General features: G+C 35.3%; 1 protein-coding gene across 1 annotated transcript in view; it reads left to right on the top strand.

Annotated features, from left to right (window-relative positions):
* The window catches only part of LOC308278889 (vascular endothelial growth factor receptor kdr-like), a gene marked incomplete at both ends in the record, with an annotated part of 257546 nt that overhangs the window by 185298 nt on the left and 51910 nt on the right, over window positions 1-20338 (top strand). Inside the window, 3 exons of the mRNA XM_080718883.1 lie at window positions 672-771; window positions 1930-2035; window positions 13326-13432. Of these exons, the coding sequence (XP_080575009.1) occupies window positions 672-771; window positions 1930-2035; window positions 13326-13432 (313 nt within the window). The remainder of the gene's footprint in view (window positions 1-671; window positions 772-1929; window positions 2036-13325; window positions 13433-20338) is intronic.

The following is a 20338-nucleotide window of genomic DNA, read 5'->3' as shown; positions in this document are numbered from 1 at the left end:
ACTGAATATAAACAATCATATATGAGTCGATTTTGAAAAATGTATCCATACACTGGCATAAGTACTGAAACATGTATTTTTCTATATTGCAATATGTTTATCTATTTTAAGTAGTGATTCAAACTTGGAAAATGTACTTTTCTTAACTATTACACATAAAACATTTTGTAAATAAATTTTCATCTTCTCAACTAATAATTCACTCTTAGACCTTATTTATCATTTGGATTTCAATGATACTAAGACTGTATTTCTCAGATTAGAAGCATATCTACACATTAACTAGAATCCTACTTCTGTGTGCTTCTTGAGACCTTAGACACAGGAGTATAAGTTAAAAAGTGATATGACAAGGGCTTTTACAAACTCTAAATGACAGAAGTTCTTGGACCAAAAGCAGAGTTATACCTAAACATATCAAATAAAACCATTAAAATAATGTTAAATCAATGGAAATCCACAGTGGTCCCTGAAAACCCCTACATGTCATGTCAAAGCAATTTGGATATAAGGATTATAGATAGTTTCAAGCCTTTGAAGAGATAGCAACTAAAACTGGAAATTGAATAGAAGTCCTGTGTCCCAACTTGACTTTCCTCGGGTTTTTCTTTGGGTCTCTTATTCAGAAGTTATATATTCTATTGAAGTAAATGTCTTTTCTTGAATGCCAGGTGCTTCACCATACCCAGGAATGCAAATAGATGAGGACTTCTGCCGTCAGCTTAAAGAAGGAACACGAATGAGATCCCCTGAATATTCTACTCCTGAAATGTAAGTTGTTCTTCAGATAAAGTGTCACCAGACTAAATTACTTTGGGATGAAAGAATCAAAGTAAGTATCATAGGTTATAGATGCCAACATATGAAATCTTGTTGAATGTCAAGGTTTTCCTTTTGCATTTGCATTCCTAAAGTATATAATAATACTTTGAAGAAAACTTCAAAACAGGATATGACATTTTCATGTGTAGATGTATATCGTGATATTCCTTAAATTTATATTATAAAACATATTACTGAATTAGATGTAGCCATGACACTGTAGTCCTTTCTGACCACAGATTCTATGTACAAATGTTTATGTTTTAAGATAGTGAATAAAAATGAAAACCCATATGTGTAAGTTACCAAACAGCCTTTATTGGGCTCTGGTAGAAAATTTCACTGTACACATTGGACAATAGTTAAGCCGGGTTCCTGGAATCTCTCACTGGGTTAATAAATAAATATATATGATTTCAAGGAGTGCTAAAACAGCTTTTAAGACCCATCAACCCACAGATATAGTTCAGATAAGTTGTTAACAGCTTTCATTTTGGTTCCTTAAGTAATTTCAACATAAAACTGCCCCTACCACTTAGATGATGGCTTATTGGCCAAAGTCATTGGAAAGTACAAGCTGATACTCCAGTATTGGTACTAAAATATCTAAAAATGATGGTTTATTCATAACATTTCTCAATGGTGTGTAATGATATTTGATGACCAAATTGCAATTATATGAGATTTTAGATCATGAGGATGGTCCAAACTCTAATAGTATTTGAAGCCATTTAGCCTCATAAAAATGCAATAGTCTCACCATTCACTCTTGTATTGTCAAAAAATTCATTGACAGACCTACATGCTAGCTTCTGACTTCTGTCAGAAATTTCTAAATATCTGAGCTTATACATTTGACAAAATATGGCTAATTATATGTATTTGTTTATGCATGCAAAGCCTTATGAAAGCATGAATACTTGGTACATGCAAGTAATAAACACATATGGACCAAGTAAGGTTTCAGAATTTTACTATAAGGCCACAGCAGATAATTTGACTTGGAGTAACTGTAAAGACATGATCTAAGGTGTCATATATATGAGAAGGTAGAAAAGCACTAGAAATGGCAGATGGAGATTACCTTGGATTTTTTTCAACTTGCAGCTACCAGACCATGCTTGATTGCTGGCACAGCGAACGCACCCTGAGACCCAACTTCTCTGACCTGGTCAGACATCTTGGAAATCTCCTTCAGGCCAATGTTCAACAGGTATAAAATATTTCCTTCCTTCTTTTATTCACTGTCTTTATAGTGTTTTCAACTAAGACAGTTCTAGGACCTCTTAGCACTATAAAGATGGGCCATGTCTATATTCAGTCTTCAAGGAGATAATCAAGTATGTAGCACAGTAAAGTATGTAATTTAATGTAATGAGTAAAATAGGAAAATAACAGCAGGTACATGTGATTAAGAACATTGCCAATCCTTTTTTAAAACATGTATTTAGCAGTCAGGTATGGTGGTGTCTATCTGTATTCAAGCTACTCAGAAGGTGGAGGGGTGTGGATCACTTGAATTCACAAGTTCAAGACCAGCCTGAGAAATAAAACATGTCTCCTCTAAAAAAAACATTATATATATATATAAATTTATCATATCATAATATCTATATAAAAGTAAATCATGGGAATGAATTTAAATTAGTTCTTTAAGGAAGTTAAAGAACTCTACAAAGAAATTTGCAAAATGCTAAAAAAGAAATTGAAAGTGGAAAGACCTCCCATGATATGGATTGAAAGGATTAATATTGTTAAATACCAATTTTACTTAATAAATCTATGGATTTAAAGAAGTCCCCATCAAAACACTAATGACATACATTAAAATGAGGATTAATAATAAGTAGGATTGCATTAAAGAGCTTCTATGCAGCAGAGAAAATCAAGAAACTTAAGAGACCACAGAATAGGAGAAGTTCTTTGTCAGTTAACCTTCCAGTAGAGGACTAATATCTAAAATATACAAAGAACTTAAAAAATTTACCACTAAAAAACAAACAACCCAATCAAGAAATGAGAAATTGATCAAAATAGACATTTTATAAAGAAGAAATACAGAGCCAGGCATGGTGGCACACACTTGTAATCCCAACATTTTGGAGGCTCATACAGGAGGATCGAGGTTTGAGGACAGCCTCAGCTAATTAGTGAGGCCCTTTGCAACTCAGTGAGACCCTGTTTCAAAATAACGAATAAAAAATTAGGGCTGGCAGTATAGCTTGGAGGTACAATGCCTCTGGGTTCCATGCCCAATATTGCAAGAAAGAAAAAGAAAGAAAGAAAGAAAGAAAGAAAGAAAGAAAGAAAGAAAGAAAGAAAGAAAGAAAGAAAGAAAGAAAGAGAAAAGAAAAACAAAAGGCCAAAAATACATGAAAAAAATGTTTATCATCATTGGCAATCAGGGAGATGCAAATCAAAACTACACTGAGATTCCTTTTAACCCCAATTAGATTGACAATCATCAAAAAGTCAAACAATAATAAATTCCGGTGAGGTTACAGGGAAACAGAACCTCTTTTACACTATTGATGGAATTGCAAATTAGTGCAGCCACTATGGAGATCACCATAGAGATTCTTCAGAAAACTGGGAATGGACCCACCATATGAAATCAGAATGCCATAAGTGATACATGTATATCCTTGTTTACACCAGCACAATTCACAGTAGCCAAATTATGGAACCAACCTAGGTATATAACAACAGATGGTTTAAAAAATTAAGGAATATACACACAATGGAATTCTACTCAGCAATAAAGAAGAGCAAAATTATGTCACTTTCAGGAAAATGAATGGACCTGGAAAACATTAAGTGAGATTAACCTGTCACAAAAAGTAAAAGGTCATATGGTTTGTTTTATACGTTGAAGCTATGGGGTAATTGGAATACAAAAAGGTCTTTAGACAGGAGAAGAAACCCCAGTTTCTCATCTACTACTTAGTGAGGCCCTTTGCCACTCAGTGAAACTTTTTTTCCAAATAAAGAATGAAAAATAGGACTGGGGGTGTAGCTCGGAGGTAGAATGCCCCTAGGTTCCATCCCCAGTAACACACACACACACACACACACACACACACACACACACACAACTTTCTGCATAGCCAAAAAAAAAAAATAGTGAAGAGACAGCCTACAGAATTTTCTTTTGCCAGGTATTCATCTATCAGATGGTTACAATTCACAATATAAAAAGAACTCAAAAAGTTAAAACCAAAAACCTAAGTGAGCCAATTAATAAATGAAAACATTTGAAAAGAAAGTTTTTAAATGAAGAAATACAAATGGCCAGTAAATAAATGAAAAACTCAAAATCTTTAGCCATTAGCAAAATTGATATCAAAGTTAACATTGAGATTAAATATTACCATAGTCAAAATGGCTATTACGAAGAAAATAACCAAACCCCCCCCCAAAAAAAAAACCTACTGGCCAGGAGGCAGTAAAAAAGGAACTTTAGCCGGGCATGGTGGTACATGCTTTTAATCCCTGCACTTGGGAGGCTGAAAGAGGAGGATCTCCCAGATTCGAAGTCAGCCTCAGCTATTTAGTGAGGCTCTCAGCAACTTAGTGAGACCCTATTTCCAAATAAAGTATAAAATAGGTCTGGGAGTATAGCCTGGAGGTAGAAAGCCCCTGGATTCCATCCCCAGTACTACACAAAGAAAAAGAAAAATAAAGAACTTTATACATTGTTGGTAATGTAAATTAGTACAGTGACTATGGAAAATAGTGTAGCACTTCCTCACAAAACTAAATGTAGTACCACAATATCATCCAGCTATCTTACTCTAGGATATGTATTCAAGGAAATAGCATACAAAAGATATACATGCATGCCTATATTTATTTTACACTATTGACGATAGGTAAGTTGTGGAATCATTCTGTCAATTAACAGGCAAATGTCTAAAATATTATATATATACATGTACACACGCATGCACACACACACACACACACACACACACACAAAACCCAGCATCATTCAGCCATAAAGAATGAAATTCTCTAATTTGCAGCAAAATGGATATAACTTGAGGGCATAATGTTAATCAGAATAAGCAAAATAGGCATTTTTGGCTCCAAGTACCTCTGCTTGAGGAATGCTCAGCCTCCCTCAAGCTGGAGAGCCCCAGGAATTTCTCCTGGTTAGTTTCAGCTCAGAAATTTGAGCCTATTCTTTGCTAAGATTGCAAACATGTTTTTCAGCTTGTTTTAATTAAGCTTGGGGAAAATTGCCATTTGGCTTGTTTAGGTGAACTTCCCCACTGGACCATAGCATGCCGGATGCTGCTGCTTTCCATTTAAAAAAATAATCTATTTTAGAAACCAGGTTCCTAACTAACTTTCCTCCAATGTTTTCCTATCTCAGTTTTGAGTTTTTTGCTCTATGCTCTTTAATATGCTCTTTTAATTGATCCTTGGGGAACTGCTATGATTTTGTCCGTTCTTTGGATCCACTATTTTCCTTGAATTTGTCCGTTTTTATTTTAAATAGCTTTATTTAGGTGTAATTCACACAAATAATTTATTCATTATTAAAGTACACAACTTGATAGATTTTTGACATGTTTTTACATCCATGAAACTGTCAACCCAATGAAGATGGTGAACACATTCATGAAGCCACTCACACAATGACAGAATATTTACAAATCACATAACTATTAAAGGATTAATATAAAAATTTATATGAAACTCCTGGAAGTAAACAAAAATTAACAACTCAATTTAAAACGGACAAAACAATTAAATATATATGTTTCTCCAAAGAAGATATAAAATTGGCTAATAAGCAAATGAGAGACATTGAAAATCATTAGGGAAAAGTGAGTCAAATTGAGATACCACTTTATAGCTATAAGGATACTTATTAGCAAAACAAATAAAAAATAAATAGGAAAGAAATAAAACCCAGGAGAAATTGTATCCCCTGTGTATTGTTGGTGGGAATGGAAAACACTATAGCTGTTATGGAAAATAGTTTCTAAAAACTTTAAACAGGATTGTGTTATGATCCAGTAGTTGCACTTCTAGATATACACCCCAAATAAATTAAAGCAGACACTTAAATAGATGCTTATACACAAAATTTGATAGCAAAAAATAACAGAAATCAATGGATAGATGAATTGATAAATAAAAAGAGGTAAACATATTATTCATTCATAAAAATGAGTGAAATTATAACATGGATGAAACTTAAAGACAAACCTAAGCAAAATAAAGCTTGACACAAAAGGAAAAATATTTTATGATTTCACTTAAATGAGGTAACTAGAATAATAAAATTCATAGAAAAAATAGAAAGCAGATATACCACATTTTCTTTATTCTGACATCTGTTGATATAAATCTAGGTTAGTTTGATCATTTGGCTATTGTTAATTATGCTGCTGTAAATATGTTCATGCATGTGTCACCATAATATTCTGACTTTGATTCTTTTGGAAAGATACCAGGTAGTGGTATAGCTAGGTCATGTGGATTTGTAGGGAAACACATCAAATGCTGTGTGTGTGTGAATATGTATTTCTATTATACTAAATACCACTATGTTGTATAATGTACCAATAAAAGTATATTAAAAAGAAATATAAAATAATGTTTATAGGAGACTTAGGAGGGGAGGCCAAATTTAGAAGATTTTTTTAAAGATGGGAACAGATTACTCCGGGCATGGTGGCACACGCTTGTAATCCTCGCACTTGGGAGGTGGAGACAGGAGGACTGCGCAGTTAGAAGCCAGCTTCTCTGGCTTAAGAGACACTGTTTCCAAATAAAAATATAGAAAATAGGTCTGGGAGTATATCCCAGAGTTTGAAGGGTTTCCAGGAACCCCAGTACCACAAAAAGAAAGATGGGAACAGATTTAATTTGTGATAAGAATGTTATGTAGATGGATACTGATAAGGTTTCCACATTAATGTGATAGTGTTTGAGACTGAACTGTACATTTAAAAAGTTAAAATGGTAAAAATTGTTTGCTATGTTTTACCACAATAGAATAAAAAGCATAAACATTTTTACTTCATAGTTTATATGTGTAAGGAATCCAACAGAGACAAATTAAATGTCTTTGGCTCAAGGTATCACATGAGATTTCCTTGAGACTCTTGGCTTGGGTTGTAGTCTCATCTGAAAGCTTGACTAGTTGTAGATATATTTCAAAATCCATTCACTTGTGCAATAATTGGCAACCTTCATTTTTCCAATTGTTTTTTTTCTGGAGACCTCTCTATTCCTTGCCACTTGGTCATTTTACTTGAGTACATATCATTACATCTGACTTTTTTCAGAGTGAGACAAAGTATCCAAAATGGAAGATAAATTTTTACAACTTTTTCTTGGAAGTTATATTAATTTACTTTTGTCATATTCTCTTATTTAGTAGTGAGTCAATTAACTAATCTCACATTGTTTTGGGTATTGGGGGTTGAACCCAGAGGCATCATACCTCTGAGCTATATCCCCAGCCATTTTTATTTTAAAACAAGGTCTTGCTAAGTTGCTGATGGTCTTGTTAAATTGACAAAGCTGGCCTCACACTTGTGATTATCTTGTCTCAGCCTCCCAAGTACTGGGACTGCAAGTATGGGCCATCATGCCTAGCGTAAATACCACATTTAAGGAAATAAAATTATACAAGTGTATGGATGCCAAAGGTAAGAAGTCATTAGGACCATCTTAAAAGCTGCCTACTAAAATTCTGAACTAGATATGAAAAAGAAAAAGACTGATACAATTTGAGAAGATAAAAGGAAGGGAGGAGATGAATATAAAATTCTTTTAGCTCAGTAGCAGGTATAGTGCACCAACAGCTGGGGTAAGAAAAGTCTTTGTGGAAGATAAAGAATTTGAGCCAACATCCAATCTGACATGACTCTTACCTCAAAGTTGGCTTCTCTAAGCTGGGTAAAAGATATTTGAGTCCCACCTGGACTCTTAGAGTGATGAAGATCAAAACAGGGTAAAGAGAAAAGAGACTCAGAGGCTGTATACATCTAGGGAGATTGGATGTCAGAAATAAGTTTTACTCAGCTATGGTGAAACAAAATATTAATGTCATACCAACTGCCCTCCTCCTATACTAATTAAAAGATTCCCTAATTTTTAGTTTTCTTGCCAATCCAAAATTTAAAAAGGCAAAAATAAGATCTTGTTTTGTTCAGATTATATCAAAGACAGTAGTACAATTACCCTCCACCATGGTCTTATTGTCAAATCTAAACAAATTCAGTTGCTAAAATTTTAAGAGCAAAGAGCTTTCCTCCTAGTGACTGACTTTAACTGTTCAACAGACAATCCAGTTTTAGTATTTGAATTACTTTATCCATTCATGTACTGACAAACTATTCATATTGCTTTATATAAATACACAAGTTAATCTCATGGAGGCCGGGAACAGATTTTTGAAACTATATGGCTAAAGAAGTTACATGAATTTTCCCAATAAATTAGCCCGATATTTATAGAACTCTAGGCAAGTCACTTCTGAGGCTCTTTTAGGGCTAAGTCTCCTCACTTGGAAATATGAACAATGAAAATCATTTAATGATTTACAGATGTCCTCTCCCCTTGAATTTCTGTGATTTGAAGCTACACATTACCCAATTGTGTTTGTTTCCTTAGTCCTGGAGTTATCTAAATGTCTATTCTTAACAATGTGATATGAAGCAGAACTTCAATTTCCTTTTTTGCTAAACAAGAGAGAGAGAGAGAGAGAGAGAGAGAGAGAGAGAGAGAGAGAGAGAGAGAGAGAGAGAGAGTGTAGGGGGGTAAAACAGACTCTGGTTATTGTTCAGACTCAGGCTGTGAGTGGGGAGAAGGCAGGGAAAAGTATTATACTATAGCTAAAGTTGCACAACTGAGACCCTTTTTTTTCTCATACTGGGGATGGAACCCAGCTTTCTACCTCTGAGCTACACCCCAGCCCTATTTTATTTTTATTTTGAAACATTGTCTCAGCCTCCCAATTGCTGAGATTACAGTCATGTGCCACCATGCCCAACTTTGAGACACTTTTTGAAGAGCTCATTCTTTCCCTCACATGACTATGGTAAAAAAAATGGCAATATGTAGTGATTAAGGAAGATTATTTAGAACAGGTTTCTGGCCCTACCACTCACTGGCTGTAAACTTAGCCTCTGTATTCTTCACTTTGCCCATCTATAAAATGGAGGTACTAACTTTGCTTTACTTCATAGGATGTGATGATTGTATGAGATAACAGATGTAAAACACTAATTAGAGCTCTTGGCACATAATGGGCAGTGGTTTATATTAACGATTTCATCACATTTTGAATACTAGCCTTTGGATATGGGTTATCCATAGAATTCCAGAGTTAGATGATATAATCAGACAACTCCAGGGGCAGGGGCAATATATAGCAAGAAAACCGCTATTTTCGTTGAGAATTTATCCTGCAACATGTCTACAATTGTTATGGTCAGGAATTGTATTCACTTCATCCTTTTGAGAGTTGTTTATTTAAGAGGAGGGATGGTAAAGGAAATGGAGAGATAAGAAGGGAAAAATCTTTAACAAAACCCTTATTGCAATAGACACTGAATCCACCAATCATTTTCAAATGAAGATTTACTATTTTTTTTGAAATTTATTTATTTTTATTTTTTTTAATTAATTTATTTTTAGATTGGTGCATTGTAGTCATATATCAATCACATTGGAGTACAAGACTTGAGAGGATATACAAGCACACATCATCCAATAAGCCCTCCTCCAGCCCCCATCCCATTCCCTCCCCCTCCCTCCGTCCCACACTTCTTTGGTGATTTACTTTGATACATTTGTTTATGTACCTCCTGCGTTTTAAAGAGGCTCCGTCCTCCAGTATTACATACCCTCTGATTGGTCACATTAGTTGCTTCACTATAGGGCCCTTTCTATAGCTCAACCTCTTCCTGTTGCCCTTTTCCTTCTAGTTATTGCTGATTAAGAGAAGCGTCTGATTTATATTTTCTGCGATATATCTCTGTGCATTTTAACAATTTTTTTATTGAACATAAATAGTATACATTTAAACTATATTTGGTGCCCTCTCCCCCCGCCCCCGTTTTCCCTTCCCCCCTCCCACCAATGGTTGTCCAGGTTAACCATGTCTTATTCATAATTTTACACATGTTCAGGTGTAGACCCTCATTAATCAGGATCAGCCTTCCTCCTCTCCTATCTTTCCATTCAAACTTAGCTAGTATTTCCCCTCTAATATCTGGAGTCCCACTGGTATCCTTTGTGTTTCCTAGTTTGGGCATATTAGAGGAAACATATGTACCTTCTCCTTCTGTGCTTGGCTGATCTCACTTAACATAATGTTCTCCAGGGCTTTCCATCTTCTTGCAAATGATATAATTTTGTTCTTCTTTATGGCTGAATAGAATTCCATTGTGTGTATTTCCCACAGTTTTGCTATCCATTCATCTGTTGATGGTGATCTGGGTTGGTTCCATATTTTGGCTATTACAAATTGTGCTGCTATGAACATAGGTATGCATATGTTGCTATATTTCTCTGAATTCAACCCCTTTGGAAAGATACCTAGGAGTGGTATAGCTGGATCATATTGTGGATCTATTTCCACCTTTCTTAGGAATCTCCACACAGATCTCCATAGTGGCTGAACTAGTTTGCATTCCCACCAACAGTGTAAAAGAGTTCCTCTTTCCCCACATCCTCGCCAGCATTTGTTGTTGTTTGATTTCTTTATGCTTGCCACTCTGACTGGGGTTAGATGGAATCTCAGTGTAGTTTTGATTTGCATCTCCCTGATGGCCAGTGATGAAGAACATCTTTTCATGTATCTATTGGCCCTTTGTATCTCTTCTTTTGTGAAGTGTCTATTTAGTTCATTTGCCCATTTCTTGATTGGGTTGTTTGTTTTGCTAGTGTAGAGTCTTTTGAGCTCTTTGTAAACTCTGGATATTAGCCCCCTATCAGAATGGCGGCTGGTAAAGATCCTTTCCCATTCTGTAGGCTTCCTCTTTAGGTTATTGATAGTTTCCTTTGATGAGAAGAAACTTTTTAGTTTGATGTTATCCCACTTGTTTATTCTTGCTTTAATTTCCTGAGCTTTGGAGGTTTTGTTGAGAAAGTTACTGCCTGTGCCAATATGTTGTAGTGTTGAACCTGTGCTCTCCTCCACTAACTTCACAGTCTCAGGTCTAATTTCTAAGTCTTTGATCCATCTTGAGTTGATTCCTGTGTTTGGTGAGATACAGGGGTTTAGATTCATCTTTTTACAAATGGTTAGCCAGTTCTCCCAGCACCACTTGTTGAAAAGCCTGTCTTTTCTCCAGCGTATGTGTTTGGCCCCTTTGTCAAAGATTAATTGACTAAAGATGTGTGGGTTTGTTTCTGTATCTTCTATTCTAATCCACTGGTAAGAATATCTGTTTTTGTACCAGTACCATGCTGTTTTTACTACTATTGTTCTATAGTATAGTTTGAAGTCTGGGATTGTAATGCCTCCTGCATGTTTCTTATTGTTGAGAATTGCTTTGGCTATTCTAGGTCTTTTCTTTCTCCATATAAAGTTCATGATTGATTTTTCTAGGTCTCTGAAGAATGTCACTGGTATTTTAATGGGAATTGCATTAAACCTATAGATCAGTTTTGGCAGAATGGCCATTTTGATGATATTTATTCTGCCTATCCATGAGCACGGGAGATCTTTCCATCTTCCAGTCTTCTTCAATTTCTTTTTTTTTATTTTATTGGTGCACTGTATTCATACATCATAGTAGGATACATACTTTTGTAGACATACATGCACACTTTTCCCAGTCAATTTCTTCCTTTAATGTTTTATAGTTTTTGTTGTAGAGGTCTTTTACATCTTGGGTTAGGTTTATTCCTAGGTATTTTATTGGTTTTGAGGTTATAGTGAATGGAATTGTTGTTTTTGTTTCTTTCATTGTGGATTCGTTGTTGGCATAAAGAAAAGCCACTGATTTCTTTAGGTTGATTTTGTAACCTGCGACTTTGCTGAATTTGTCAATCAGCTCCAGAAGTCTTTTGGCTGAGTTCTTTGGGTCTTCCAGATAAAGGATCATGTCATCTGCAAATAAGGATAATTTTAATTCCTCTCTTCCTATGTGAATTCCTTTTATATCCTTCTCTTGTCTGATTGCTGCAGCAAGAGTCTCAAGGACTATATTGAAAAGGAGTGGTGATAGTGGGCATCCTTGTCTTCTTCCTGACTGTAGTGGAAATTCTTGCAGTTTTTCCCCATTCAATATAATGTTGGCTTTGGGTTTGCAGTATATTGCCTTAATGATGTTGAAGTACTTTCCTTCTATCCCAGTTTTTTGCAGTGTTTTTTAACATAAATGGGTGTTGGATTTTGTTGAAAGCTTTTTCAGCATCTGTTGCTATGATGATGTGGTTTTTGTTCTTGGTTCTATTTATGTGGTGAATAACATGTATTGATTTGCGTATGTTGAACCAGCCTTGTTTTTCTGGGATGAAACCGACTTGGTCATGATGTATTATTCTCTTGATAAAGTTTTGAATGCATATAGCTAATATTTTGTTTAGAATTTTTGCATCTATGTTCATTAAGGATATTGGTCTGTAGTTTTCCTTTCTTGAGGTGTCTTTATTTGGTTTGGGGATTAATGTGATACTGGCCTCATAGAAGGAATTTGGAAGAGTTTCATCTCTTTCAATTTCCCGGAACATGTTGTGAAGTATTGGTATTAGTTGTTCACTGAAGGTTTTGTAGAATTCAGCTGGGAACCCATCTGGGCCTGGGCTTTTCTTTGGTGGAAGAATTTTTATTGCCATTTCTATTTCTTTGGTTGTTATTAGTTGGTTTAGGCTTGCTCTGTCCTCTTGGTTGAGTGTAGGAAGGTTAACTGTGCTTAGAAATCTATCAATTTCATCCAGGTTTTCAAGTCTATTGGAGTATAAATTTTTTAAAGTAGTTTCTGATAATCTTTTGAATTTCTTCACTATCTGTGGTGATATCTCCTTTTTCATTTCTAATTTTGGTAATTTGAGTTGATTCTCTTTTTCTTTTGGTTAGGTTGGCCAGGGGTTTATCGAAGATTTACTATTAAGATTCTCTAGTATTGCCAGGCGTGGTGGCGCACGCTTGTAATCTCCGCGCTTGGGAGGCAGAGACAGGAGGATCGTGCAGGTTCGAAGCTAGCCGCGCGTGCTGGCTTAGGAGACCATGTTTCCAAATAAAAATGTAAAAATAGGCCTGGGAGTGTAGCCCGGAGGTATAAGGACTTCCAGGAACCCCTGTACCACCAAAAAAAAAGATTCTCTAGTATAAAAGAAGTGGCTCAGAGTTGAACTGTCATCAGAGATTTGTATATAAATGAAAAAGTAGACCAAAATTCTTAACTGTCCAATCAAAAATAGTTTATCTTATGTAGCCAAATACAAACAAGTAAGGGAAAATTAGAATATATCAATTACCATATATTCCCTTTAGGAATAATGGACATTTTTGTTTCCTCATGCAGGATGGCAAAGACTACATCCCCCTCAGCAATACTGGTGGAATTCCCACTTTTATGTTGTTGGATCCAGTGCAAGAGACCATGAGCAATGATATCATCCTGGAAGACAGGTGAGATCTAGTAGCTGCTATTTCTTTGAGGAGAAGATGATGGTTGGGAAAACTTTTAATAGTAATACTTATAGACAATTAGATAATTAAAGTGGGTATTTGGAACCAACTGAACAAACTGCTAGAGCCAGATGAAAGTTATAATTCCAGATTTGTTGCTAATATGTTAGTTTGAAGAATGGGCTTATGTGTGCAAACAGATGGACTTATTAATGCTCCCTCGATTAGACATACTCCAGAAATTCTGACCCCCCCAACATGGAGAAAAATGTTTTTCCAGGCAAGCATATTTTAAAGAGAGGAACAATGTCTCGGTCAATATCACCACTGCTATAATCCAAGGAAACTGACCCCCTAACGTAGAGGAAAGATTTATTTGCTCTTAGTTTTTTGGAAATCTTGGAGTTTAACCTATGCAGGGTTGGGTCTTCAGAGGCTCAGGCCATGGCTGCCAGAAGCAGAGAGAAGGAGAGAACAAGGGCTCTATTCTAGAATCATGGAGACTGGAAGCAAGAGAGAACAAGCAAAGGGATTCAAAGACAAAAGTATAACCAGGAATGGTGGCATATGCTTGTAATCCCAGTACTTGAGAGGCTGAGATGGGAGGATTGAATCTTCATGTCTAGCCTCAGCTACTTAGTGAAGCCCTCTGCAATTTAGTCAGACCCTGTTTCAAAATACAGAATAAAAGTAGGATTGTTTGTATAATGCCCCTGGGTTTAATTCCTAGTACCCCTTCAAGTAACCCTCCTCAAAAAACACGATAGCTAAGGTCACACTCCAGGGACTTGCCTTATCCAGCCATACCCCACCTGTCTAGGTTACTGGTCAGTAAACCGATCACAACAGATTTACACACTGATGAAATTACAACTTTATTGCATAATTATATCAACTCTAAACATTAATACATGAGCTCTTCAGGAGATACTCTATATCTAATCATAACAGAAGATTTGTGAATGGTATGACAGTTCTTACTCCTGAACTCATCAATCAGATGACACACTTTCCCTTCCACAGTGGAGGGAAGGAAAGATTTGCTAGGAGTATGACTCTTATGAAATATCTTCTGCATGAAAATGAAAGAAATGGAGAATTGTGTTCTTGTTAATTGAGAACTATAAGAATAGGAGGTAAGTATACAACATCAATAAAATGAAGGAAAATAATCTTACAATCATCTCAGTAGATACACAAAGAGCTGATGGTAATATTCAACATCACTTCATGATAAAAACACTAAACAACTTAGGTATTGAAGAAATATATCTTGATTCTAACAAAGACCATATATAACAAACCCCCAAATAACATCATATTAAATGAGAAAAAATTAAAATCTTTTAAAAATATGAAATAGGTCAAGGATGCCCATTTTTACTACTCAACGTAGTGCTCCAAGTTCAAGCCAGAGTTAAGTGAAAGAACAAAAGATATTCAAATTTGGAAAATGAGTAAGTCAGCTTGTCCCTGTTTAAAGAAAACATATTTAGAAACCCCTAAACTCTACCCCAAAGCATATAATATTAATAAATTTAGCAGTTTCATGATAAAACTTAACATGAAAAGATTAGTAGAATTGTGATATGCTAATAGTAAATTATTGGAGAAAGAAATCAAGAAAGTCAATCCATTTTTTTTGTAGTACTAGGGATGAAATCCAGGGGCATTGTACCTCTGAGCTACACTACCAGCCCTATTTTTTAGTCTTTTTATTTTTAAAACAGGGTCTCACTGAGTTGCAAAGTGCCTCGCTAAGTAGCTGAGGCTGTCTATGAACTGCAATCCTCCAGTCTCAGCTTCCTGAATGTTGGGATTATAAGCATGTGTCACCCTGCTTGGCTTTCAATCCATTTTCAATAGCTACCAAAATTAAAACCTAAGGATAGATTTGATCAAAGAAATGAAAAACCTCTATAGTAAAACCATAAGACATGTATGAAAGAAATTAAAAAAAGATACAAAGAATTGAATAAATTTTGGATTGGAAGAATTAATATTGTTAAAATATCCATATTCTACTCAATGTAATCTAATGGTATAATACAATTCCTACTTGAATACTACTGGTATTTTTTACAGAACTGGAAAAATAAATCTAACATTTACATGTAACTACAAAATACCACAAATAGCAAAAGGAATCTTGAACGCCGGGCATGGTGGCGCATGCTTGTAATCCCCGCACTTGGGAGGTGGAAACAGGAGGATCACACAGGTTCAAAGCCAGCCTCGCTGGCTTAAGAGACCCTGTTTCCAAATAAAAATATAAAATAGGTCTGGGAGTGTAGCCCGAAGGTAGAAGAGTTTCCAGAAACCCTAGTACCACCAAAATGAATCTTGAGAAAATTAGTAAAGTGGGAGGTAGTAAATATTTAAAATATATTTAAATGCAGTAGTAATAAAAATAGAACTGCATTGTCATGAATATAGCTACACAAACAAATGGAACAGAATAGAGATCCTAGGAGTAAACCCATATATCTGGCCTACTCATCTTCAACAAAGCTGCTTAAGGTGTTTTTTAGGAAGAAGTCTTTTTTTTTTTGTGGTACTAGGGGTAGAACCCAGGGGCTTTTTCTACTTCCAGACCCATTTTCTATTTTATTTGGAAACAGGGTCTCACTAAGTTGCTGAAAGCCTCACTAAGTAGCCAAGGCTGGCTTTGAACCTATGCGATCCTCCTGTCTCAGCCTCCCAAGCGCGGGGATTACAAGTGTGTGCCACTACACCCAGCAGGAAGAAGTCTTTTCAATAAGTGGTGCTTGAAAACCTGGATAGCCATGTGAACAAGAATGAAACTAAACCATGTTGTCTCTTGTCAGTTAAAAAAATGAACTCAAAATGAATTAAAGACTTAAATATATGGCATAAAACTACTAAAATAAAACATACAGTAATGTTTCAAGGCATTGGAATTGGCAAGAATGCTTTATTCAGGATCCAAAAGTACAAGAAACAAAAGCAAATACAAGCATATGGGATTATATCAAACTGAGAGAAACTTCTGCACAGTTATGAAAATTATCAACAGTGAAGAGAAAACCTACAGAATTGGAGACAATATTACCAAACTATATATTAGTTAATATCCAGAATAGTAAACAACTCCAAAGTAAAAAACAAATAAGCAAACATTTCAATACCAAACCAACTAAATAATACAACTTAAAAATTAGCAATAGACCTAAGTAGACATTTCTGAAAATAATACAAATGGATAATAAGTATATGGGAAAATGTTCGACATTGCTAATCAGTAAAATGCAAATCAAAACTGCAGTTATATATCTCTACTATAGTTAGATGGCAATGAAAAAAATACAAGAGTTAATTGTTGGTGAGAATATGGATAAAGAGGAATCTTTGCCTACTGTTGTTTGGAATGTAAATTAGTCATCTATTATCAAATGTATTATGGAAGCCCATCAAAAAATTAAAATCAGAGGTACCATATGAATCAGCAATTCCGCCGCCAGGTACATATACAAAGGAAAAGAAGCTAGTATGTTTCTTGCAGTGCTATTTACAATAGTCAAGAATGGATACAAACTAAGTGTTGGCCACCTGATGTGTGGGTAAATAAAACATGGTTCATATACACAATCAAATACTATTCAAACATTAAAAAGAATTAAATCCTTCTGGGAGTGGTGGCTCACGCTTGTAATCCCCATGCTTGGGAGGCGGAGACAGGAGGATCGCACAGGTTCAAAGCCAGCCACGCTGGCTTAAGAGACCCTGTTTCTGACTAAAATATAAAATAGGTCTGGGAGTGTAGTCCGGAGGTAGAAGGGTTCCAGCCACCCCAGTACCACCAAAAAAAAAAAAAAAAAGTGAAATCCTGTCATTTGTAACAATGTGAATTGAACTGGAGATCGTTATGGTAAGTGAAATAAGCCACCTATATAGAAAGACCAGTACTACATTATTTTACTCATATGTGGAACCTAAGAAAGTCAATTTTACAGAAGTTGAGAGTAGAATGGTATTACCAGAGGTAGAGGAAAGAGTGATAGGGGATGGATGGGGAAATGTTGATCAATGCCTTATTGAGTTACAATTAAATTGGAACAAGTCATGGTATGCTATTGCATACTAGGGTGATTATAGATAACTATAATGCATTTGAAAAAGTTTAAATAGGCTTTGAAAGTTTTCGCTACATAGAAATTATGTGTTTGAGGATAAATATGTTTCACATTTTTTCTTGGTGGTACCGGGGTTCCTGGAAACCCTTCTATCCGGACTACATTCCCAGACCTATTTTATATTTTTACTTGGAAACAGGGTCTCTTAAGCCAGCAAGGCTGGCTTCGAACCTGCGCGATCCTCCTGTGTCCACCTCCTAGGCACGGGGATCACAAGCATGCGCCACCACACTCGGCTATATTTCACATTTTTAAATATTTTGTAGCACTATATATTTATCAAGATACAACACATTACTGCATTAATGTGTACAATTCATATTTTCAGTTAAAAATAAATTGAAAATAGCAAATGATCCGTCCATCCCATTAAAGCCTGGTCATGAGCAAATTACTCAATCTGGTTCTTTTTTTTTTATCTACAAAATGAAGACTCATGCAACAAATGTTTGAATGCTTATTCTCTTTCGGACTCTAAGAACATAGCAATGAAAAATAAACACTTTTATTTAGTCAATCAAGTAATTATAATATCATAGTCCCCCTTATCTTAGCCCTGAAAATGTTAAGTAGAAAGTACCAGGAATAAGCAACTTAAGAGTTTAAAATTAATAAAACGGAGAGCCCCACGCTATAAGAAGTGACATTTTTCTGCTTAACTGGAGAAACTGAATTGAACTGTGGTCCATGGGACTTTTTCTACTAGTTTATTTAACACCCTGCCTATTGTAACAGACTCCTGTTAGGCATCATTTCAGCCATTGCCTGAGAATTTCAGTGCCAACCCCATTATTTGATTATATGTAAAATAATTTTTTTCTTCTACAGGGGTTCATAAAAAAACTTTTGAGAGGGCTGAGTTTCATTTTAATAATGTCTCTTAGTCCTTAAAACTGAATCAGTATGCCAGTGTAGCTTGCTTTATCATAGATTTCCTATTTGGAAGAAATAAGGTAACTGACATTTCAAATATGCATTCTATTTTATTGGAGGCATATTTAAAAAATTACAGTACATTAGCAACTGTCTCATTTTCTAGATGTCCTATCTCTGTTCAATGGTTACAATTTGGTGAAACAGTCAATGTTTAGGATGAATTACAGGAACAAACCACACAATTTCTTATATTTCTTATTACAGCTTTTATATGAGTCTAGATGCACTAAAATAACAACAACAACACTAATATCTAACATTTGCCAAGTACTTAATTTCCTGGGATTATTATAAACACTTTAAATATATTTACTGCCATACTTGTAACAACTATTAGTGAACATTATTATTCTTGTTTACCTATAAGGAAACTAAGGCACAGACAGGTTATCAAATTTGTCAAAGGTCTCACATCTAGGATTCAAATAATTAAAAATGAATTGACTGTAGATACATTTTTTGTGTGTTTTGTTTTGTTTTTGCGGTACTAGGGATGGAACCCAAAGGCATTTTACCTCCAAGCAACACCCCCTGCCCTATTTTCATTCTTTATTTTGAAACAGGTTCTCACTGAGTTGCATAGAGCCTCAGTAAGTAGTAGCTGAGGCTGTCAACAAACCACAGTCCTTCCTGTCTCAGCCTCCTGGATGCTGATTACAAGTGTACAACACCATGCCTGGCTACATGGGGTTATTATCGGGTATTTTATTAGCTTCCATTTTTCTGTGTGTCTGGCATGTCTGTACTTATGCCAGTACTGTGTAGTGTTTGATAGTATGAGTCTGGAGTCTATTTTGAAATTAGCTATTAAAATTCTTCAGCATGAATCTTTTTTATCAGGATTGCTGTGGCTGCTTAAGATATTGAAGTTTCCATCCATAATTTTTACTAGTATATTATAATTATACATAGTAGTGGGGTTCATTATGATGCATTTGGACATGCACATAATTTTGACAATTTCACTACCTAGTACCTCCCCTTTTCCTCTTCTTTTCCCTCCCCATGATCCCCTTAATCTACTTTACTGGTCCTTTTTTCATGAGACCACCCTTTATTGCCTCTTATCTATATAGCCTCTATATATGCGAGAAAACACATGATCCTTTACTTTTTGAGTGTGCCTTATTTCACTTGATGGACTCCTAGGCTGGTTTCAAAACTTGGCTACTATGAATTATGATACTATAAACACGCATGCACATGTCTGTAAAGTGTGATGGCCTTCATTCTTTTGGATAAATACCAAGGAGTGGTATACCTGGATTATATGGTGGTTCCATTCCTCGTCTTTTGAGAAACCTCCATACTGATTTTCATAGTGGCTGGACTAATTCTATTCCCACAAAAAGTGAATAAAAGAACTTTTCTCCCCCACATTCTTATCAGCATTTAATATTTATATTCTTGATGTTTGTTCTTTTAAGTGGAATAAGATGGAATCACAATGTAGTTTTAATTTGCATTTCCATAATGACTACGGATGTTCAACATATTTTAATATAATTCTTGACCATTTGTACTGCTGTATTTGAGAATTGTGCACTGTTTATTTGCCTACTTATTGAGATACTTATTGTCATAATTGTGAGGTTTTTTGTTTTTTATATATTCTGGATGTTAATCTTTTGTCAGAAGAGTAACTATCACAGATTTTCTCCCATTCTGTAGTTCTTTCTTCATTCGGTTAATTGTTTTAGTTGCTTTGTAGAAGCTGCTTTAAAATTTGATGTTATCCCATTACTGTTTTTTTCTTCTATTTCCTGAGCTATATAGGAGTCCTATTTCAGAAGTCTTTGCTGCACATATTTGTTAA

The sequence above is a fragment of the Muscardinus avellanarius genome, assembly GCF_963383645.1.
Source record: "Muscardinus avellanarius genome assembly, chromosome: X".
Lineage (NCBI taxonomy): Eukaryota > Metazoa > Chordata > Mammalia > Rodentia > Gliridae > Muscardinus > Muscardinus avellanarius.
Note: the sequence above shows the minus strand (reverse complement) of the source record. Positions and strands in the feature narration are given on the sequence as shown.